The 24682-nt window shown below is 39.2% G+C and overlaps 1 protein-coding gene across 1 annotated transcript in view; it reads left to right on the top strand.

Moving 5' to 3' along the window:
* Positions 1-24682, top strand: part of si:dkey-112m2.1 (transmembrane protein 132C) — a 176215-nt gene that overhangs the window by 89144 nt on the left and 62389 nt on the right. The window contains exon 3 of the mRNA XM_042509583.1: positions 4577-4720. Coding sequence (XP_042365517.1) covers positions 4577-4720 — 144 coding nt within the window. The remainder of the gene's footprint in view (positions 1-4576; positions 4721-24682) is intronic.

The following is a 24682-nucleotide window of genomic DNA, read 5'->3' as shown; positions in this document are numbered from 1 at the left end:
AATCAGCCTGGCTGGTCTCTGTAAACCACTATCCCCTCTCGCTGCTCAAACACCTTTAACACCAAGCTATCCTTCTTTTGTGTGAGCCTTTTTTTTTACCCCCTCTCTTCTCTTATTGTCACAGGAACCACAAGAGCACATTTTGGCATAAAGTAAGAAACATGGTTTTGAATGACAGCATGTAATAATTTTCCGCAATTTCAGGACTGATATCCAGTCATTATCATCTTAGACTCTGCTGAAATTTGATTTCATGGAAACGTACGCTGCTATTCACTTCCTTTGCCTAAACATTTTGTTTTTTTAAGCACAGTGAATATTGGTCCTGCCATAGTTTGTACAATACTGCATTTATATTTATTTTGTCGATCTTTAGGCCTTTTGTCGCAACACTTGTGATATTATGTATGCATTGGTCACTAGGACTGTGTGTCCACTATTCACTTATTAATAATGCATTTGAGTACTTTTTTCAAGTGCTTAACTTTTCATGGTATTTAAACTTTATTCAGTCACAACCATCTTCCACTGCATTTCTCTGACAGTTATATTTGCTTGAAGCTTCGGATTTTCCATACACAACATATAATCAACTTAAAAGATAGTTAATTTCTAAAATAGGACTACCAAAAACATTATATGAAATTGGTAAAGTTACCTTCACTAAGAACAGGTACAGTATCTATATACTAGGGATGTCCCAATTCGATCTCAAGCATCTGATCAGGGGCCAATCAAGGCATTTTCTGACTGATCGGGATCAAGAATATCTAGCTTATACAGCATCCGATATTTTGCCTCATGTCAGGCTGAAATAACAGGGAGATGTAAATCCTAGAAATTAATATTATTATTGCCAAATGATGCTTCAACCCCTAATTTTGTCTCTGGAGACCTAGAAGACAAATTCAGCACATATTTTGGTCTGTTTTGACTGCACCGTATGAATTACATATATATTACAATCATCTGGTGTTAGACAGGAGGGGATGCAAATTCTGATGAATAATGCATCCACACTTCGGCTTTATTTCTAGAGATCCCTGAATCAAATGGTTTAACAGCACACTTTTTTTTGGCCGTTTTGTCTTAGCAGTTTAGTTTGATAAAGAAAAAAAAACAAATTGTTGGTGCTTGAGAGAGATTTACCAAGAAAAACTTGCAAAGATTATGTTGTTTTTCAACAGGACACTGACATAGAAATTATTACAATATCGCTAGTTGTTGCTGTATGCTCTACACACTCTGGCGAGGTGAATGCAGATCTCAGCAGGCATGCACAACTAGCTGCTACAACACCAGTGTTTTTACAAAACACTGCATGGAGTCTAAATGTAGTTATTGTGCACAAAAGATTCATGCTCTCACAAAGCTTTCTTTAGCATTGTTTGTATTCCATTTAATCCCCTGTTGTGTAAAGTGCATTAATGCACACTGTCATTTCATGGAGCAAAGGAGAGGCAAGCCAGAGTACAAGGTGTGTTGACATGTTATTTTGGCGATGGCCATCTTGGGATGTCACCTCTGAGCATCAATCAGAGGAGAGCTGAAAACTGTCTTCTCTGACAGCCTCATCTCATCTGTAAATACTCATCCCACTGATGCAGGTTTTCATGGAATTAATGAGGCAGCTTCATGTGCTGATGCATGTGAAAGGGGGCTCCCTTCAAATTGCTTTCCTTTATTGCCTGCCCCCTCCTCCTCCCTCACAAGAAATCATATTAGCCAAACCAATCTCATTTACAACATGCCATTTGTTAATTTAGCCTGCTTGCTTGTTGGCTGTAGCACATTGGTTTGTGTCATATGTGTGAGAAAGAGAGAGTCAGTATGACGCAGGAGGAAACAGAGGATGGGATAAAAGGATGAGACACATGTGAAACCAAGGAACATATGTATTTAGATTTAGATAAAGGAAGGGTAAGAAAGAAAGAAAGAAAGAAACAAACAAACAAAGAAACAAACAAACAAACAAACAAACAAACAAAGGTTAGTGATCAAGACTGTAGAGTATCATGACCACAGACAGCACTCTGACAATGTAGTTTAGGAGTGCTTCATTCTACATCACAATTGATCAATCCATCAACTAACTACTTAAGTGATCAATTTATTGATTAGTCATTTACTCTATGAAATGCCAGATAGAGTGACAAAGCACCAGAGGTATTTTTAAATCACTCTCGTCATTAGAACAACTGCCAAAAAATTCCCCCCAAAACCAAATTTATAATGATCAAAGCTGATTATTGGTGAAATAACCCCATGCCAAGTAGTACTGAAACCTCTCCTGTCAAACAAATTCTTTTTGTTCTTAGATCTAGAAAATAAGATTACTATTTGTGGGGTTTTGCTGGCAGCCAATCACTGCAGGCTTTTTTTGATTAGTGCAAAATGTGATTGGCTCACTGCTGAAGCAGCAACCAGTTCAGTACCCATGCAGTCCCTCAGGTATGATGAAGTTGAGTGAAGTGCATTTGACAGAGTTGGCAGTTCACCATGCTGAGATGCCACTAGAGCATTCATAAGTATGGCTATACTACACACCTGTGATGTCTGGTTGTACTTTATGCAACCAGATGCTTCCATTCACATGAGTGGCATCGAATAAAGTAGAAAATAAAGGTATTAAATGAAGTACTCTGTGGTTTCTGTCAGTATCGCTTTAAGGATACTGGTATTAGTACTGGTATAGAGAATGTGAAGGTAAGTCATGCTGTGTGAGAGGGGGGCGTTATCTTTGAAGTCAACATATCTTCACATATCTGTGAGGTACACTGTAAAATCTGGCAACGTGATCTAGGAAATTTTCAAATAATAAGGATTATTTGAAAATGCCTGACAAAGATCACTGTTAGATTGAAGCGCTGCACAATTAAAATTTACAGGGAGCTTTTAATACAGTGTGCAGATCTTTTGCTTGACTCTTGCCTTGCTTGCCTTGAGTTTAATTCAGGCTAGTTGATTATCATCCTCCTGTAGTCAGCTGCAAGTACTGAATCTGCTTTTGAGTTTGTAGTGATTACTGTGCCATAGCAAAGGTGACAACTGGGAAACAGGAGGGCAGACGGCAATCAGTCGTCTCCTCCTAGATTTTGTCTGTGTCTTCCACACCGTCGGCCATTATCTTTGCTCGTCAGGAGCAGCAACCAACACAAGGCCAGTTATTACCGCCTCGCCGGCCTGGATAACATCAAAGAAGACCGGTGGAGCACTGAAGATGTAATGACTGTGCTCTTCTAAGGACTGCTGCATGGTTTGTCATGTCATTATCCCGCCGTTAAAGCTCTTTTTTTCCCCTTCATCTTTTGCAAGTCTTTCGCAGTTCCTGAACGAGGACAGTCTCCAATTATTTTGATGCGGGGAGAAATTACCCTGCGTTCATGTTCTACTGAATAGAAATGCTTCTTTCACCTCACTCTCCACCTTTCTTGTGCTGTTGGTGTTTTACTTCAGATCCAGCTTTTCATGCCATCTCTTTCTTCATTTTCCCCACATAAAATATTCTGTCATGTTCGTGCTGGTAGTTCGAACAAGAGCAATTTGTCATGTTGGAAAAGGAAGCACTGAAAGCAGTTTGCGTACTCCATGGTAATTTCATGTGACAGAGGAGGAGGAGCAGAGCAACGGCGAGCCAGTATACTGGAAGAGGAGGAGGTCATGGTTCTTTGGCACCTGTATAGCCTCACACAGACTGTGACTGCGAGTAATGGAACTGATGGAGGGACAAAAGGGTGGGGCAGAGGTGGCAGAGATTAGAGTTTAACCCCAGGTGTGCATATGACGGGGGAGCTTGCTGCCCATTTATAACTCTAGAGAGATCTGATGCTGGGGTATTAGAAGGTGGAAGACTAGACTTATCCTGTAAAATGAGTCTTCTAAACTCTCATGGTGGTTAAACACTTTCTTGGAGGTTAATTTGAACTCACTTCCCCTGACTCATGATCATTTCAAGTCAGCCAGTGTGGCATCTGTTGTCCTGATGCTGGTTGTCATCACTGCTAATGAGATAATTTGACTTGTACCTGCCAAATTCTCCTCCCTGAAGCGCTATTCATCCTGAGCAAAACATGAAAAGCTTGAAAGCATGTTGCTTTTTTTCACCCGCAATAATTAAACTATACAAAGTGAAAGACTTCCTTTTCAACAACATTTTGTCAATGTTTTTTCAACATCTAGCAGCCACCAAAAGCCTTTCAGACGTTTTTTGTTGTTTTTTTTGTCTTTTGTAGCTCGAATTTAGTGCTTTTATATTAGTAAAGCATAATTTTGATGAGTCCTTTACAGTATTATCTTTCAATATAATTTCTTATTTAATTTCCTTGTATTTGTGACAGAGACAATGGGCATTTGAAGCATTTGTTCTGTGACCCTTTGTGAGAGACAAAGTACCGCCTCATTCATTTCTGTCTTTTGACATGTTTGTTTGTGTCAGAGAGAGAAAGACAGAGAATAAAAAAGGCCAGGTGTGTTTCTGAAGCACTGTAACTTCATTTTATGAGTTGTTCTGTTGACAGCTCCAGTAAAATCTGATTTAATGTTTTTCTCTTAACCTGCACACGTCTGTGTGTTTCAGGGTCAAGCTGAAAGACGGCGTGGCGTTCCTGGGAGCTAGAGCCAGTAACCCTGTTGTGTGGACGGTGAGTCAGGATGTCAGAAGTGAAGGTCACAGGGTTGTCACCCTCCACTGTCGGAGGAAGGAGAACAGTTTTAGTCAAAGGTAAGTCCGACTCCCTCCCTCCACCGAAATTAATCAATGCGTGAATGAAATATGAAGTGAACACCCTGCTGAACAACCAGAAAGCAGCAGCACACTTGTTTATTTCTCGGACAGCTGTCAGCAAGGAGTGATTGCAACGAGTGAGGATGAAAGAGGACATGACTCAGCATCTGAGGCATTCATTCCTTGGCACTGCCATGCATACACGTCCTCAGCCACACTCAAGTGTAGGCAATAAAATGCATTGTTCAAGGAAAAAAAATGTTTCCACTTGCTTGCACCTAAATATTCTGCATTTTTTGATATTGTCAAATATACCAATGGAAAGACCAAATTTAACAATGGAAAGTAAATTACTATGTGCCCTAGAGACTGCCATTGTTTCAAGAAACAATTAAAAAAAATTAAAAAAAACAAAACAGAATTGAGTCATACCATCATTAAAATGAATGTGGGCATTGTACTTTATTTGAAGTCAAATCTACATTCACTGTCCTTTGGTTTGAAATATTCAGTGAGGCACAAAATGTGCATCTGAAATTATCCTCAACAAATATCCTACTACTCCTGTTTAAGTTGCACCTGCTGAAATGTTTTGTAGTTTTTATTCAGCCTTATATATATATGTTGTGTGTGTATATATATATATATATATTATATATATATATATATATATATATATATATATATTAATAACAATGTATCAAATGACAGTTTGAAAAGAGTTACTCATTGTGATGAACCTATAAAATCATCACCTGAATCTGCAGCTTCTAGAGGCTTAACAGAGCTCCGGGTGCTCATTGTTTTACTGTCTTGCCAACAACTTAACCATTTTAGTTCACTCTCACAGCTATATTGGAGTAATTTCTGGCCACAGCAGGCAGCTGTTTTCAGTGGGCAAAGCTCTAAAAACCCACTGCACACTACATGCCCAGTAGCAAAAAGCAGACAGACCAACCTGTATTCACTTCCATCTTGTAAAATGAAAAGGCTTGGTCAGTGGACCCTCAGCGTCAGTTACAGACAGAGTGAGGCACCCGTGAGTGTCTGCATGTGACCAACCTGGCCGCATCATTATCTGACACTCTGAGTACCTGCTGTAGTATAAAGAGTGACAAAGACCGAGTAAGGAGGGCAGGAGAGGTGGTGGATGGAACACACTAATGCAAAATTTTCACCTAGGAGACATCCCAGTGCCATGTGAAATTAACCATCAAAAGCACGTTTTTTTCCACAACCTACTGTAGAGCATAATGTGTGTCATGTGACAAACCAACACATACACAGGACTTCCGCATTAACATTTTACAAGTTAGGTATCCTTTTGCATCTGGTATTTATGTTTATGCCGTAACTGTGGTGTCAACAGATGCACATGGTGGGATGACGCTGCAGGTGCTTATGCTTAACAACAGCACATGGCAATCCATGCCAGGACGTCAACAAATGCACAAGCTGGCACAGCTGGTTAGGTTTAGGCGATAAAGTCACGTATGGTTTGGATTAGGGGAAGGAGGCACATGGTAAAGTTTAAAAACAAACACTCTCATTCACATTCAAACAGGAAACAAACACAAGACTCCTGCATCAAAGTCTCAGTTTCTCAAAAGGGGAATGAATGCATTTGACGATTGGAAACTGCATATTTCCCGTGAACACAAAGGTTTTTTTAAAGAGACACAATGTATGCAATGAGTGGAAATTGGCTTACAGCCTGTGAGCCCCCAAAAGTGCAGTAGAGGGATTCTTGGACCCTCATTAGGAATGGGAATGTGTTGCAAAGACACAGTTAGAGACCAGCTTGTGAAGGCAGTGGCACATTTAGCAGCTAAAAAGCCAGACATTTTTCTCAGGAGTTGGTTGAAACCAAACAGAGCTATAAGAGAGTGAATGTTAGACTTGCACTCATCAGCTTGCCAAAAACACAACTCGAACTGAATTATAATGTTGCTCAAGGCAGCTGTAGACCAACCACTGTGTTCACCAAGGTAAAATTACAATTTTTTTTGTTCTTTTAGTCCCTTTTAGTTCAGCTCCTCATCAGAAAGGGCTGTCTGTTTGGGAAGTACTGAGCATACTAAGCATGGATAAATGAAACTAAAATTATACAACAGGTTATGTGAGATTTTGTAAGCAGATGTTTTGAATTTTTTTTTTTTTTTTTTTTTTTTTTTTTTGCTGCTGTTAAAGATGACTGTCTATGACTTTGATTTCTAAAGAATTTTCTAAGTTTTTGGATTCTTTATTTACCGGAGGCAGTTTTCTTTGTGAATTCAAGATAACGTGGTATGAGTAATTGATATACTAATGGTGATTTGAGGGGTGGTGTATTAGTATGTAAGTATGTAGTAAGTATGTATTTATGTGCTCATGTGTGGGTGGTTGCTGCTTACATCAATGTGTTTACATTGATGAATAATAACAAGCTCTGTGTGTGTGTGTGTGTGTGTGTGTGTGTGTGTGTGTGTGTGTGTGTGTGTGTGTGCGTGTGTGTACAAGTGTACAGTATTTGACATTCAACTCAGCAGCTAAATGGTTTTAGGCAAAGACAAAGTAGCTGCACACAGGAAGTGACACACCCTGGCTGGGCTGTTATTTCCTCCTAGGTGCCAAGGTGACGACAGTGATGAATGACGAGTCATCTATCATTTACGTGTATCTCTTTTACAGACCCGCTGAGGAGCAGAGACATTGAATTATACAGGACTGCTCAAATCAAGGTCATACATGTTGAAGCCAGTATTATGCTCTGCAATTCTGCACTCAACAAAAGACTACCTTGAAGTATTGAAGTGATAATGCACTACCTGCCATGACCCTGTGCTTTTAGAGTTCTTTAGCTTACATATGAAAGGAAATAACTGTAGCACATTAGTCAATGAAGAGTCATTGATAGTTTTTTCAAAGTATGTAGACTATCAGAACACTAAGGTTTAATTTAGAAACTATCTTTGATGGGGTTAAATGTTTGCAGAGACAGTAGCACTTGGGGTCTTTTCAATTTTACTGAAATATTTTTAAAAATTCTCTAGATACATGAATGGAACAATGAAAGTGCTTCCGTTGCAGTGTAAGTTTTATCTCCTGACCAGCAGTAGCAAGTCAGAAATTACTCTCTGCTTTCTGTGGTCTCCATACACCTGACTGGACTAACACACTGCCCAAAGAGCTTTTACTGGTCTTTGCTTTAGATTTCCAAACTAGAACAAAATGAGCTGTCTGAACTCTTACATTGTCCACTGAAATCTGTTTTTGAATTACATTTAGGAAAGAAATAGGCTTCACAGTTGCAGAATCCTGCTTCATTTAAGAGCCCGGAACAAGGTTTAGGAGTTGAGGTGCCCAGTCACATCATCTATTATAGCTCTCTGATTGGTCAAGCTTTCACCTGGAGGGCTATGTCGATTCTCTGTAGATATTTTCCAGACTACAACAGAAAAAAATATATCTCATAAGATTTAGGCTGGCTCTGAGGCTACAACAGAACACAATTTGTTGAATTAAGTCTGAAAGCCTTGAAAGTAATTTCCTAAATTAATTTAATCTTTTGGCTCCCTGGTATCTGCAAGGATTTCCTGTTTGACGTACTTTCTCTGACTCACCAGTAATAGGACCATACTCATTTTATTACCGCTGTCCTGTGGGTAGGAGATATTCCATCAGTCAGGTTAAGTGCAAAAAGATCTTCATTAGCCAGAATATGAATGGGTGTAATGGAAATATGTAGAGATGGAAGCCAAGGAGTTTAAAAAGACAAGTGCCCTGAAACATTTCATTTCTCTTTATGTCAATTGAAGCTCACTTTGCCGATCATTAAAACAGCATCACTGCCAGAACCTGAGAGATAACCACTGGGAGCAGCATGCGTCTCCCCTGGCTCGCTGTAAAAAGTGCGACATTACAGCCAATAGTGTGACCGCCAGGTGCCAGACTCCAACAGACTTGATGACTAAACTCCCAGCAGCAATTTAGGAGAGGCAAGAATCTACTGTGGATGCATACGAATCATGCAAGTGTAAAGATGACTTCAGGGTAGTAAAAAAGCATTTTTTAAATCATGTCTCAGAAGTGTGTATGATGTGTATGTCTACCACAAAGCGGTAGTCCAGGTATTTTAGCAGCTGAATGTTCACTGCACTGAACTTCTATGCTCTGCAGAAACTGAAGTAGCTGAGAGTTGAGGTGTGAAGAGAAATAAGTGGCAAGAGTGTTCTCACAGAAGGGGAAAAGGGGTGAAACCAAGTTTATTTGACTGTCCCTCTTACAAAATGTGAACCATTAATACATGCAAGTAATGTAATGTAGGTGCAGTTTAGGAAAAGACAAGGTTGGGCGTTGTAAAGTCACGTAGGTTTGGTTTAGGCAATTACATTCACATAGGTTCAGTTTAGGAAAAGAAACAGGGCTGTCACGTAGGTTAGGTTTTGACAAGTCAAGGTATGTAGGTGAGGAAAAGAAACAGCTGGGTGTCGTGAAGTTATGTAGGTTCAGTTTAGGCAAGTAAATTGTTAGGTTTAGAAACATGGTGACAGTGTTCCTGAAAATAAGTCCAAGTTTACGTGGTTTCACATGGTTCAAAACACTGATGTCCAGGGAAAAAGTTGCATGTTTTGTGACCCATCCATGACCTTAACCTATCTCCTTACATGGACTTTTAGTCTGTACACTACTGCCTTACTACCATAAGCACATTGTTCATGTGATTGTAGCTTACCAAATTACATGGATTACACAACAATTACTGTCTCATGATCACTTGTGTTATATATGATTTGTGGCACATTACATTTAATACGTATAAGCCCGAACAGTACATGAGGACAGCCTGACCTAAGTGCAGAAAGCAGCCTGAGATATCCTTTTCTTATTCCCTTTAATTTTTGTCCTTGCTTTATCCAAAAGTGGAAAATAACAGAAATTACAGCGGACAGACTAGCAGATTGCTATTTTTGATCTAACTGGAGTGTCTGAATGCTTCAGTTAGACTAACATTACCGAGCCAACATTAAAAATAAAGTTAAATATGGCGGTGTTTATGCATGTGTATGCTTATTGCATGGACCATTTTCTCTCCCTCGCCAGCAGCTGCAGCTCTATCTATGAGCAGCAGCTCCTTTACACAAACCACAGAAACCACACTCAATATTTGGACAAATTGATCTAGCTACAGTATGTATGGAAGCCTGCATGAGAATGGATTACATATTTAGCCGAGTGGGTGTCAATACCATTCTTTAAATAAATTGTCTATAGTAAAAACAGCATGTCAATTTACACTCATCACAAGGTCTTAAAGATGTTTTGGATTTCGTTAGCATCATGCTTCAGTGTGCCCAAAGAAGCACTTAAGAAACCAATCCAGCATTTTTTTTCAATGCTGATCTGTGTCACAGACTACTGTGGTCAGCGTTTTGTATTCGAGGGCATCTGTATGCAGACAGCAAGGATTGCAGAGTGGGTAGCGTGTAAGATAAGGAAATCCTATAGTGAGCTGATCCTGATCCTAACTGTGCTCAACATGTTTCATCAACACAGTTGGTTGTGCAAAATGAATCAACAGTATCCAAATTAAGGCAAATGAACTGGAAGCTTTGCGCACTCAAATGTCATGAGTTTACCATGAAAACCATACCAAGAAACTTTCTTTTCAGAAATAAATCCTGTTTCTCGCTTTAGGCAAGGAAACATTTGATTTTGGCAACTTTTTTTATCTTTATTGGACTACGGTAATCGGCTCCTTATTAATGCACCTGACCAGTGCCTGAATAAGATACTGTATACTGATACTGTATACTTTTGTGCTTTACATTTTATTACCTGCTGCTGAAACCACGTACACCACTGTACACTGTATGACCTGCTAAATGGCCCTCTTAGTCTGTCCGCAGCCTCCTGTTGGTTCTTATATATATATATATATATATATATATAAGAACTTGCTTGCGCTGGTTCCTTCTTATTTGTGTACATACATGTGTAAAAACCATAGTCAATATGGCCGGGACTCTCACAAAATTCAGTCAGGTTAAGTGTAAAAAGATCTTCATCAGCCAGAATATGAATGGGGGTAATGGAAATATGTGGAGATGGAAGCCAAGGAGTTTAAAAAGACAAGTGCCCTGAAACATTCAATTTCTCCTTATGTCAACTGAAGCTCACTTTGTCGACCATTAAAACAGCATCACTGCTTTAACGGTCGCCAATGATGATACCTTTATATATATATATATATATATATATATATATATATATATATACACAGTCATATGAGTCATCACAGCCTCTCTCAAGAAATTAAATCTTCTGTGAACAATAAATCAAACATAAAACACTGATCTTATGCCCTTATTAACAAAAGCATATCACAAAGTAGCCACAAATAGGCCACTACGACTGTGCAAGTCTCCAGACTGTAATAAAGCTGACGGATGGAAGATCAAAGTGGCCCAATGGTCATCAGACAATACTGGCTGCTCTCTTATGAAGATGTATTGGGACACTTAAATGCTAAGAGTTGTCCTTCACCAGCCAGTCCTTTATTTCTGTGTCCTCACTTGTACTGTGGAATTAGGCTGACTCTCCCTAATGTTAAGCTAATTCATATTCCTTTTGCTGCACTGAACTTAAAGTCCCCATCAGCTGTTGGGATAATTAAGCACGGGTATGCACACACACGCGGGAATCATGTACACATTACTTCTGCATTGATGTGAGTGAAGTGGGTGGGTCCTCCATGTAAATGGGGTTGACAGTGATGTTCCTATAGGAGAGTCACACATTGCAAAATCAAAAAGAGAGTCATCATCCATGCATGTCAGGTATGCCAGCTGCCTCTGGCTCCTTTATTTCTTTTTAATGAAAGCTAACGCAATTTGGAGTTCCTGTCTGATTGAAGTGAAGAGTTAGGAAAAAAAGAAACAAATGAAGGTTTTGTTACGGCTGTAGCACTTCTGTGGCCCAATACTCAGCGTGTCAATCAGTACCTTGTCCAAGCTGCGAGGGGAGTTCGATTTGTAATTGCAGGAGGTGAGGCGTGGCATCTAAGAACTAATTAAAATAAACCAAATCTAATGGCCGACATTTCTCAATCTGCCCACTCCCTCAAATTAACACATGCACAGAGAGACGTGCCCCACTTCAAGAGCAGTAAAGCGTTTGACAAACATAAGCCCTTTTTCCAGACATGGAAGCTGAAATCTTTTGGGTTTTGGCTCTGTTTAAACATGACAGGACTGTTATAGAGCTGCAATGCTCGCGCAATATTTGGCATCTGGTACACAAAAGGGAGCAGTGGCTCAGCAATGAGAATAAAAATGATATGAGGGGAGACAAGTGTTCTCTGTTCTCTCACAGGCTGCATCAGTGATGGATTTTAAAACTTATTTGAGGAGTTGAAACTTTGGGATGTTTGGCATTTTTGCTGGAAAAAAAGGCTGACGCGACTGATCAATTATCAAAATTGGAGCTGATTCATTTTCTGTCAAGCATCGATTAACTGACCAGACATTTCAGCTCTAATATGATGACTTAATCAATGACCTTTGTGAGTGCCAGGGACACTCACCCATGCCTCTCCCAAGTGAATCCACTACTTCTCTCATAAATCTCATCATTTATCAGATAGGCTGCAGATTTCTAAGTTCTGCAGTGTTTCGCACAGAATTACAATCAATGTGTGGCGGTAGCCAATGATGGGGTCTGGATCAGTTGTGTTTGTGCGTGTGTGTGTATGTGTGTGTGTGATCAGATCGATGAATTGGAGGAGCAGCTGCTGCAGAGGTGAGTGAAATCAAACTTATAGACCTAGCACAATGAGCGGTCGAGTTTCATTTTCACTGCAACTCGCATTCTACTGCTCCGTCTGTGCCCTGAGTATGCTCTGTGCTCCAAGAGTGTGATGCATTAAACTGAACAACATCCATATATTTCAACAAGTCTCCTCATGAATAGTTCAGCTCTACAAAGTAGAAAATCAGTATGTGGCGGCAGATGTTCATACAGAGGCAGGCTGCCATGAATAAATGAATAATAATCAGTGAAAACACAATTTATCGATTGATCTGAAATGAGATAATTCATACCAGCACCTTAAATTTGCTCACTCACATAAGTTCATGTTTTTATCAAATTATTATTTCTTTAAGTAACAAATGTATGGCAGCAGGTAGGAGAACATCTTTAAATCTGTTTGATTATTTAACCTTGTGCTGCTGCAGCTTTTCTTTTAATAGGACTGCATTCAACCTAGTCTTGTACTGTATTTTTAGTGCAACTTAAATGCTCCTCAGTAGCACATATTATTGCCTTTGTTACGCTTATAAAAAAAGTGGCTGAGGTGCTTATTCAGAGCTGTCTAACATGTAAATTTGACAGCACATTTAGGCTGTTATTAGGTGTATGTGTGAAGCAGGCCGTATACTGTTAAGTATATAATAATCAAACGTGATTTTCTTACTGTAAATATTAACAGAAATCCTTCTGTGTGCAATCATCTGACATGCACACAAACAAACACGTGAACAAATGGAACCCTCCAGCATCTTTTCACCTTCAAAGTCTACGGGATCATAAAACATGCCACCACATTCAATTTGTCTGCTGTTGCTAGAGAGGACTCCCGCTGTGAGCAAGTGGGAGTAAGGCTTACTCTAAAAGACTGACAAGACAGCCTTACAACACCTACACAATGATGCAAGCCTGAAAACCAAAGTTTTTAGGGCCATATCTAAAAACAACACCATAGTCTTACATCTGAGTGACAACACCAGGATAAATGGAATTATATTTGAGCCAACAATGTATGCTTTACAGTGCCTGTTTCATCATGTTTGCACTTATTTCAGCTTTGGTGACAAGAATTATAGGGTTAGGATTTAAAGAAAAACACGTCTTGCAAAGAAGTTGCGTGAAAAGTCTAAGAGTTGTGCTGAGCCTTTGATGAAGAAACTCTGCTCAGTGCATAAGCCCCCGTGTGAAAATAGGTTAAAGATTCAAATTGTTCTCCAACAGTTGGTGAAATCATGTTTTAAGCATCAGTGAAATTGAGGCTTGTCATTCTGTGTTTGCCCCAGCCATCTGCTGAGGGAGGTGACATGAGCCTCTGAGGGTCTTTCTGCGAAACAGAGGAAGCAAGCATCAATGAGGGGAATGGAAACCCCAAGCTTGTTTTAGACTGAAGTGATTAGCATACTCTGCCGTGTGCCAGGGAAAGAAGAAAGCCACAATTCCCAGATAAATAGTCCGCAAAGATTTTCTTTAGATAAGATTGCCTCTGCTAAGCATTGTTATACCTCAATGCAAGATTTCCTTCAAGTACACCATATATCCTTTTTCATTGTTATGCAAAATCACCTGCTGAGATGTACAGATGGCTCTTTAGGGGAGCGCTGAGTCAACATGATCCATTATGAACGGACAGGTTGCTGTGAAATTTTACAGACATTCATGTTTCCCATGTTCCTAATAAATCCTACTGTAGGATAACACATTATAAGTCTAATATCTCGAGAGCTGTTGGAGGGATCATCATGACTGTCATTCAGAGGATTAATCCCAATAACTTTGGTGATCTTCTGACATTTTGTCCATTGTTACAGTCGTCCATGAAATACTGGCAAAAAAACTACTGACTTTGTGTTTAGTGGTCGCTTTTGTTAATTAATTCCTCCATTGCACCTTTTGTTCATATATTTTTTGTTATTTAGATTCTGTTTTTCATTTTATATTTTTTTATTGCTGCTATATTTTTATCTTCTATCTTATTCTATTTAAAGTTACTATTTTTTTTTCTTCCTCTATGTTAATAGTTTTGCACCAAGTCATTTTCCTTGTATGTGTAAATGTACCTAGCAATTAAACCCAATTCTGATTCTGATTTTGACTGCCTGATCGCCACTGCACATGTGCAACTCTCAACAGAGATGAGAAGCAAGCGAGATTGTTCACTCTTGGCTACTTCTGTTGTCAGCTCTGCAAAAAACAATGTGTTTACTTCAAAATGTTATTGATTAAGACCTTTTTAAAAATAAGTTTTAATATCCTCTGATTGCAGTCTGATGAGGTATAGTTTATGTATTAAGAGATAAACTTTTCAAGAAATAGTAGGTATGATGTTGCCATTGATACAGTGACGCATCAGCACCAGCTGTTTATAACAAAATTAAGTGAGCAGTATTAACTACTGACAGTTCACCTTCTGCTGTATACGATTAGATGTATTGACAACTACCAGTGAATTACCAGTGATATTGAAGAGATCTTAAAAACTGGATGTTTTTTTATTTTTCACAATACTATGCCAAAAGACAACACACACACACACACACACACACACACACACACACACACACACACACACACACACACACACACACACTCCTGTTGATGTTTAAGCTCACATTAATTTCCTTAAACCAGGTACCATTATTGCCCAAGTGCATGTGTTTATTAAGTGCTAAACATGAGGTCAACAACTTCCTGCTCATACAAATCACCCCTCTGATCTGTGATAAGAGCTGCCCATGGGAAGCACTGATCCGGCAGCAGGGACAGATTGGCAGTCCCTGCTACTAAACTAACATGGATGTCAAACTGTTGATAATGTCATCTTGCTGATGTTAGCCATTTAGCCTTAAAATATCACTGTACCAAAGAGCATCCTCACAGCAGCATGGGGGAACACTTTTAAACTGTGTCCCAAATCCATACCACAGACTAATTCTAATCAGGTTTAGCATATGTACTGTGTTCATGCTGGAAAAGTGACAAAATGTTGTGTACTCAGAACAGTCAGAATACATAAGTAGTTTATGTTTTGTAAATCATCAATATTAAAAATACAAATTCAACTTTTGTTAGCCCACTGGAATATTAAATTCAACAGATTTTTCAGTTCATTAGAGAGCCTACATTTTGCAGAGATAAAAATGACAGATCTTGAAAAAGTTTTCTCTGGGGGACATAGTTTGCACTAAAAAAAAAAGAAAGGTAATAGCCATATACTGCATGTTAACACAATATTCAGCATATTGCTTAATTGTAGAACCACAATAATTCTGTAATGTAGCTTAAATGATAATATTGCATTTTGGGGCCTCTGTTGATTCCCATCCCTAGTAAACAGCAAGCATGTGCACGAGCGAAACATCATTTTTTAAAATATTTGCCATATTATGCAATATATTACGTTCTTGTCAGAGGCAAGCCTTATTAATATGGTGATAATTTTGATCATATTGCTTTGCACTAGTTGAGCTGATAGAAAATCAAGTTTTTCATTAAACCAGCTGAGGTCTGCAGCCAAGCATAACGTGAACATGGATCAACAAATACATGGAGGCATGTAGGTCTGTGTGTTGCATGCTGTGTTCAATTACATGTAGGTTACCTGGGAACCAGAAGCATGGAAAGTGCACTGTGCCACATATGGAAGCGGTGCCATATTCATGATCCCATTATGCATGTCTAAGTGGCCCTGAAACAGCATGTACATTTTAACCCAATTTGATTGACTGTTCTCATGATATGGTAATAATAGCCTGAGGCCTTGTATGGGGTGCAATATTCTCCTGCTCTCATCACTTTTTCGCACCATCTCAATGACAGGCACCCTCACTTTCTCCAGCCTTCATATGAAATGCAAGACAGTTATTATGCGTCTTCTCTTATGGAAATCCTGTCATTAGAAAATAGTAGAAATTTGTCATTCACATGTGCATTTTTTATTATGAACAATAGTGTTATCCTGCATTGGTAATTATATTCCATATGTGCATGTAATGTGAGAATTTGCGAGATTAGCCCGCAGAGCTACGGTGTAAGCATGCATACATGCACAAGAACTCATTTGAATAAAGAAAGGTTTGTTCATTCACTGCTGACATTTGGCTTCACCTCATGAACCGTGAGCTCATGTAAATGCACATTGTTTAGGTTAGTGAATATGTGTCTATAAGGCAGTTCTACTCCATGCCGGAGAGTCGTTAGGGGCCGGAGTAATTGACAGAACAATGATGAGTGAAGATTGAGTGAGAGAGGAGTTCGATATTCAGACCCCCTCAGTTCACGGGGAGAGGTCAAAGGGCCTCGTGCTGTTATTTCTGATTGCGCCGAGCTTAACTCACATGGCGAATGAACACATACAAATCGATGGCCAGACCAAGCAGGACCGGGTGGATTGCATTTACAACCTGAGTTAAATCAAAGGTCCCTTCAGTGCAATCTGATTCCACTGGAGGAACTCCCAATGCATCAGCGAGAAGCACGGATGTTAATGGCCTGCCTGCTGGGGGTATCTGTGTGTGTGTGTGTGTGTGTGTGTGTGTGTGTGTGCGCGCGCACATATGCGGCTATTTATGTGTATTTGATTAAGTGGTAAATTAAAGAGTAGAGCACTATTAGTTTGGGCCTTGAAGAGCGTGGCGGTTCTGATTAGTTCTGTGTTGTAATCTGTTTAATTAACACTGGTTCAAAAACTCGACTAAACAAAAATAAGAGATTTAAATTGTGTGTGTGGGGTAGAAAGATGAAAATATGCAGCCTAAGAAAGAGATATGCGTGCATGTTCGTGCACGTGTTTCCCCACACGCCCTTGAATGTGTGAATATGTCTTTTTGAAAGTATAATGTTATAGATGATGGATGGGGAGATGAAGCAATTACCCTCCCAGGTGGTCTAATTTGTATGTTTGTGAACTGCCATTTTCCTCAATTGTTTTATCACAGGTACAGGTAGCATGCAATTTGCTATGAAAAATATTTGAATACGTTTCCTAATCCTTTTAAGCAATCATCCAGACATCTTATTTTCCAGTGTTTACCCAGAGGTGCCACTAATGCATCGGTGTGATGCTCTTTTCTCCCCGTCTCCCTTATATTAAAAAAGATTTCCTCAGCAGTTTAAGGCAGGCAACTATGTGATCGTTAGATGGATCCACAGTATTGATCGTGTGTTATTTAATTTGCATGAGTGGCATGTGAGTCATATGTGTTGTCAGGGCTTCTCATGCTTTATGCGATCATAAAGGCTCCATAAAAGGAAACTGCACCCTTAGTCAAACATGATCAAAATAGAAAACACAAGCTGTATTTATTCCCTCCAACCTGTCGGCATTAACGGAAATCAAAATGTCACTAATGAAATATAATTAATTTAATCTCTGAGGAGAATGATTTATAGCATATCCTCTTACTCAGAGATACACACCGCCTACACCACAATCTAGCCTTCCCCCTTATCAGCTCAAGACATGAATTAGACATTTACTGTGGATTCTATGGTACCCTTGACCTGCATGATATCAGGGAACTGGAATATCTGCTTGTGAAGTAAAACATGCCTGATTGAGCCCTCTGGGACTGGGATCTGGCCTTGGCTCTGTGGATAATCCAGGTAATAAAGCCAAAGGCGCTGATGCATGAAATCAAATGGAAAGCAACATGAGGTTAACTCTTCGGTTATCTACGTCAGTCTGTTGTGGAGTTGTTCGGGGGGCACATTTATAAAATGCACTTTGCATGTTGTGAGGTAATTAATCAAAAAAGCCAAAAGTTAGACGTGATCTGTCATGACTGATTCTGTTTTAGCAATCCAAACTCTCCACATTTGTGAACTCTTTGAAACCTGAGCAAATGGGCTTAATCTCTCTCAAAAACACAAAAAGGAGGCAATGTGCCACCTCACAAGAAATGACCCCAAAAAAAAAAAACTAATAAAAAGTTGGGCCTACAAGTAAATTCCCTGAAAATTAGCAAAAAATATATATTCAACTGTATTAAATTAAATAATGATAAATAAGTAAAATATGAAATGACCTGGAAGAAAAATGCTAACGTAAAATAAGAAGAAATATAAACCATGAATAAGATTTTTTTTTCCCCGTACCATAATTAAATATGTACTTCTAATATTTGTAAATAGTTTTCTTTGTATTTGCTCTAGTTTTTGATTATTTTATAATGATTCTGCCCATCTCTTTCTCTCTCTCTGGATCATTTTCAGGCCATTTTCTTCTCACCTTTTACTACTATTTTGTACAATTTGCAGGACATTTCTTGCCAGGTTTCTTATTGGCTTTTTCCCATTTTTTTCAAAATAAATCAAACTTGCTTACATTTAAAAGACCTAAATGCTTGTGAGAGGCATCTGAACACAGCATAAAATAACTGATGTTGATCCAGGTATCAAAGGGTTAATATTAAAGTGATCTGGAGATTCAGTTTTTAAAACCAGGTTTCGTGTTTATTTGAGTATATTTTTAGGAATCGAGTATATTAATAGTTAATATAAAATCAAAATAAATCAAAAGTCTCCTTTCTGCCTAACAAAGCTCTCTAGTTACTGAGTCTGACTTTTATCAGCAACCAGAGTGAGCACTGGTGGAGAGTTGCCCACAGTTGGAGATTGGCCATGGAGCCTGGTGGTTTTTGATAAGGCAGGCCTATTGGCCCTGGGACCTTCGGCTCAAGCCCTCTGATCCACTTCATCTTCTAATAAATCATCCTCTGAATCCTTGGCTCCTGTTAATGCTTTAGAGCTCTCTTTGAGGTGTATTTCATATTTCAGGAACAGCAAGAACTTGTCAAAGGATTTCCAGCGCTTGGGCATTGAACGACGGTTTAAACATACTGGTTAGAGTGTAAAGCTGAACTGATTATTCCACTAACTGGTTAGTTGATTCAAAATAAGTCTGCAATTAGTTTTCACAACTGGTATCTTTTTCTCTAATGTTATGATTTTATATTTTATTTCTCTTTTCAGTGTGTGTGTGTTCCTTTTTATCACTTGGTCTCCCCTTTCTACATTCAGAGTTGTCTGTGGGTCCGTGAGCACAGTGTAGATGGAGCTCTCCATGACTTCTTTTATTCCTCAGCAGCAGTTTGCGACTCGTGTGGTGGATATTTGATCTGTTTACAAGACACCCAACGAGTGGGTGATCAATACATGAGAGAAGCAGCTGTTTGTGAGTGAATGCAAACTTTTAGCCGAATTAACAGTAAAGTTTCACTTTCAATGTAGCCTGAGAGTATGCTCTGTGCACCAAGGGGGATGCAGTGCATAACCAAATGGTATATATATTTCAACAGTGCTCCTGATAAACAGTTCAGCTCTAAAAATGGAAAATGTATTTGTAGTGGCAGATGTTTTAATCATGGCAGGCTGCGACAAAAGAATGTATTGTGTGGGAAACCCTGAACCAATAAAATTATAAATCAATTTTAAAATTAATCATTAGTTGAAGACCTCATAGATTGAGATTGATGTTATAACTCTGCTGAAATGGAAACAAGACCATGGATTGTTAAGTTAAAGCAAAATTAGTATTTTTTATCACAAATCTTAATGCAATTTAGCTTGGACATATTTAGTTTGCTTGCAAATCAGCATTCTGAATTCAGATTTTATTTCTAAATGTTTGTGTGTGTGTGTGCGCGGGTGTGTTTGTAGGTGAGAAGCAGAGACAGATCCATAGACTAACACCTCAGAGAGTTGTTTGCTCAACTGTTGTGTTAAACACCAGATGGAGAGAAAAATGTAAGGGACAGCAAAATAAGGACCTGTGTGCCTCTCCCTGTCTCATCAAATCCCTCGCTCGTCCAGTGGGTGAGGAGGAGAGGATTCTGTTTACTTGACAGATTAATGAGGCAAGGCAGCAGAAGTAAGGGTTTAGGTCAGCGAGAGGTCACAGTGGAGCTAGCATTCTTATTAACCCTGTCCAGATACACCAATCTAATAAACCGAACCAGGGAGCAGTTTGTTTGTTTATATAGGTTTGTATTGGGTGTGCACATGCATGCCAGATTCTTGCCTGTTTATTTATTTGTACGTCTGAGTGTGTGAAAACCAGGAAGGGATTTGTAGATATACAAATCATCCAGGTGTCACTGATGAAACTGCATTGGTTCAAGGTAACATACTGATAAAGCCTGCTTCTAAAAGTGTGCTTTGCATAGCTGATCATCTTAAATGGTGAAAAAATAAACAAGATTCTGGTACATTTTAATGAGACATCAATCCAAAACAAGCTTAGCAGTCCACCAGTCAGTGACCTTTTTGAAAAACATGATGTGAAAGTTCATTGAATCATGTCAATGATACACAAAGGCAGCAAACACACTGCCCAATCTTCTTCTGAGGGAAATTCATGTTGCTGTCATATTGATTTGCTCTGTCCAAAATAAGTCAAACCAAGTGAGATTATTTTTTAAAAGTCCAACAATGACCCATAAGCATCATAAAATCACTCAACACAAGTCCATGTCTAACTCAAACAAAAGAAACTCATTAAAACTTGAAGAGAGGCTGGACAAAGGCAGATAAAAATAATCACAGGCATAGAGTACTACAGCAAGGGCAAAACATATGCCACACTCTGTAATGTGGACATTGCAAATCAGGCTAACCTACAAAAACTTTTTAACTAAATTCTCAAATACAAAAGGCACTTTTCAGGCAGAACACTTGTGGCAAGAAAAATACCCAGATTGTAGAAACCAGAAGATCAGTTTAAATGATTATCTTCCTGTGCATCTTTTTTTTACCCTGCAGTCAGAGGACACCCTCTTCTAAATTTTACAGTACACAAGGTCTTCTTGTAATGCAGCAGATGAGAATATGCCTCTGGCAAGAGAAATTTCAGAGAAAAATAATGGAGAGATCCATAATGTAGTCCATTAACATCAGTGCAAATAAATGGAACAATGCATAATTGATCATTTTTAGCCTTTATTTATCCAAAGTAGTAATGCTCTTTATCAAGAACTGTCCAATATTCCAAAAATATTTTTTTTTTTTCAAATCTTCTCATGTAATTGGATGGAAATTCCATCTTCTAGAGGTGTCGCCTAGCAGGGTTACACTTTGAGAAAAAATCAGCCGCAATGTGAGAAATTTACATCTGAATAATTAGTTGCATGTGCATGCCATGTTTAACTAGAATACTGAAGAACATGTGTGTGCCACAAAACCTCATAGTACTCGCCACTGAACAATAAATGATAATGAGAGTTCCTTGGAGAACTACTCCCCACAGCCACTTCATTTACATGATAGCCAGAGGGCTTATTACATTACTCGCAATGATTTATTAACACCCATCATTGTGCTGTCATATTGTCTCTCATATTGGTTCATACATTCCCCCCACATTGTGCACCTCAGTGTAGTGTGATTTTGATTGTGTATGTTGAACACGTGTTCATACATGACTTAGACATCACTGACATCACTTAGTGACTTACGTCACTCTTACGCCAAAAGCACTGACAATGTGGTGCTATTTTATGTTTGGAATGAGAACGGGCTGGGCTTTCCCATGTCAGCCTGTATTCGCAGCACATTCTCTTCCTGGGTCGTCAAACTCCGATGTTTTCTCACACAGCCCTCCACATCTCTGTGAGATGCACACAGGACATGAACAGCGGTCTCCAGGTTGAAAAACTGCGTTTATTTGACCCCTCCACCACACCTTCCTCCTGCCATATGCAGACTTTGTCACTTTTTATACTGTGTCAGTAGCTCTTAGTGTCAAAATTTGCTCAGGATGCCTTTACATTAGAGTCAGAAAGCCTGGTGCATCTCATAGAGATGCCAAAGGGTGCATTCTGTGTCTGCAACACATGCCAAGGGCAGTGAAAAAGCATTATTGTTTGACAATCTGGAAATAAGAATGGGCTGGTATTTGGCATATTTGTCCTGCTCCTCTATAAGTCTGTGTTTCAACATACACCCCTTGAGGTATATTTTTAAAAAATCCTCAACTGCTAATGCAAAACAAATTTAAAGTAGCAAGAGCCTCTACAAAAGCAAACCCTGCAGACTTTAATTTAGAATGATCTTAAAGTGCAAAGTCAGAACTTATATTGACTTTTAAAAATGGGAAAGGACTCTCACAGGAGCATATCAGTCAAACACTTCATACTCCTTGTGGCTCACACTTAGCTGAGGTCATCTTTCTTCAAGCTTACAGCCTCTACAGCAGTGCTGTACTGTATTGTCTTGCTGAAAGTCAAGAATAAAAGAAAAACAGCTCCTTTAAGCCCACCAACTTAAGCTGTAAAACCACTCTGTGCTGGCTGTGCCATTGTTTTTATTATAGGAGTAGCAATGGCACCAAATTAGGCGGAAGCGCCACCCTTGGCGTGACACACCACTCAAAACTGTAACCAAAGCACCGCTTCAAAAGTTCAGATTATTTCAACTTTGAGCTAATTTGCTGCTGACTTTTCTGTTCATTCTGCTAGGTCTTGCTGACATAGCCAGAATCAAGTAGCGAGACATGCCAGTAGGGGAGGTAGAGAGCGATGGAAGAAACTCCTTCTTTCGCAAACTCTATAACACAATAAAAATATACCACAACATCGCCAGGAAAAGAAATGCATGGCAAGATCTGGGATGGAGCAATCAGATTTGTAATTATACATAGTTTATGAACTTAGCTAAATCCAGTACTAAAGTTTGCTTAGCTGTTGATGTACATTACAGGGTTTTCCACACATTCATTTATTTTCTGGCAGACTGCCATGAGTAAAACATCTGCCACCTCAAATAGGTTTTTAGGCGCTATTGAAATATTGTTGTTATTCATCACCACACTCTCAGTGCATAGAGTATACTGTTGTCACAGACAGAGCAGCAGAACACAACGCATGGTGAAAGTAACACGCAAATGTTCATTGTACTGGGTCTAAAAGTTTTCATTCACTCACTCTGCACTCTGCTTCTCCTCTCATCTATCGATCTGGTCAGCTCTGACCGGATCAGCTTAATAATTATGCAGGCCAAAACTCAAAACTTCTGCCGAGGGATAAAGATAACACATGGTGAGATTCGTCTTTGCTGCATTTATGGAACCACAAAAACTTTTGAATTTAAAGAGGGGACACCAAATGATAAAAACAAAAAGGACACACATACACAATATCAATTTAAAAAACAGAAATTTTGCCAATATCCACCCACCACCACCCCAAACGCTGATTCTGATTCTGTGGTAAACATTACATAAGCTGTGCTATGCCAAGCAGACACAGTAAACAGGGGCTTTGTATCACAAGCACCTGGTCTGAACGGCATTTACCAGGACCTTCTTTTGAAAATAAACTCAATGCATCGTACATAAAACAGTCTTCTATGTGGTTTGATCCACACAAAACTGTCTGCCATTTTTGTTGCCTAGATAACGTCCACCTGCGCTGTGCTTTTCCTCAGCATGTTCTGCACCCTGCCTTGCAGAGAGCGAAGAGCAAATTTCTTATCATGGGAAGGCAGCCTTAGTCTGACATGATCAAAATAACAACAGAAGTTATTTATTTCCTTGAACCTGTCATCATTAGTGGAAATCAAAATAGACGTGGGGTAAAATATTTTTTTCAGTCATCTAAATGCTCTGTTTGGCCCTCTCTGTGTGGCTGTTACAACCAAATATATCAACTGAAGTTCCTATTAGAGCAGAAGAGTAAAGACAAGTGAAATGGGGAGGGCAGGGGTGATTACACGGTAAATTTCCTCTGTTCCCACAACGTTGTGGCACATTGAGAGACAGACTGACTCAAAGAAAGAAAAGAAGAAGGGGGGATGAATGAAGCGAGGGGAGTGGTAAGCCAGTCATCTCAAACAGAGATGAAAAGATCGAAATATAAAAGAAAAACTCCAGCGAATGTGATCAAATAGATACCTCAGGCCACAATACAAAAAGCCTAAAATCACACACATTGTGATATTCAACAGTAGCAGGCAGCAACTGAGAGGCAAATAATGAAAAGGACAACTTGATCTAATCCCTTGTCATCTTTGTGTATATGTGCGAGTAACAAGGAAAAGAAGAAGTGTCATTTCTGGTGGAGAGTTTAAACTCCAAGGGGGGAGATTAGCCAGTCACACTGAGTTGATCTTATTGTCCAGGATAAGAGGATGAGCACCATAGCCCTCTGGAGAATTTTACTAACACTCCTACAGCTCACA

Source organism: Plectropomus leopardus, chromosome 20 (genome assembly GCF_008729295.1).
Source record: "Plectropomus leopardus isolate mb chromosome 20, YSFRI_Pleo_2.0, whole genome shotgun sequence".
In the NCBI taxonomy this organism is placed as follows: Eukaryota; Metazoa; Chordata; class Actinopteri; order Perciformes; family Serranidae; genus Plectropomus; species Plectropomus leopardus.
Note: the sequence above shows the minus strand (reverse complement) of the source record. Positions and strands in the feature narration are given on the sequence as shown.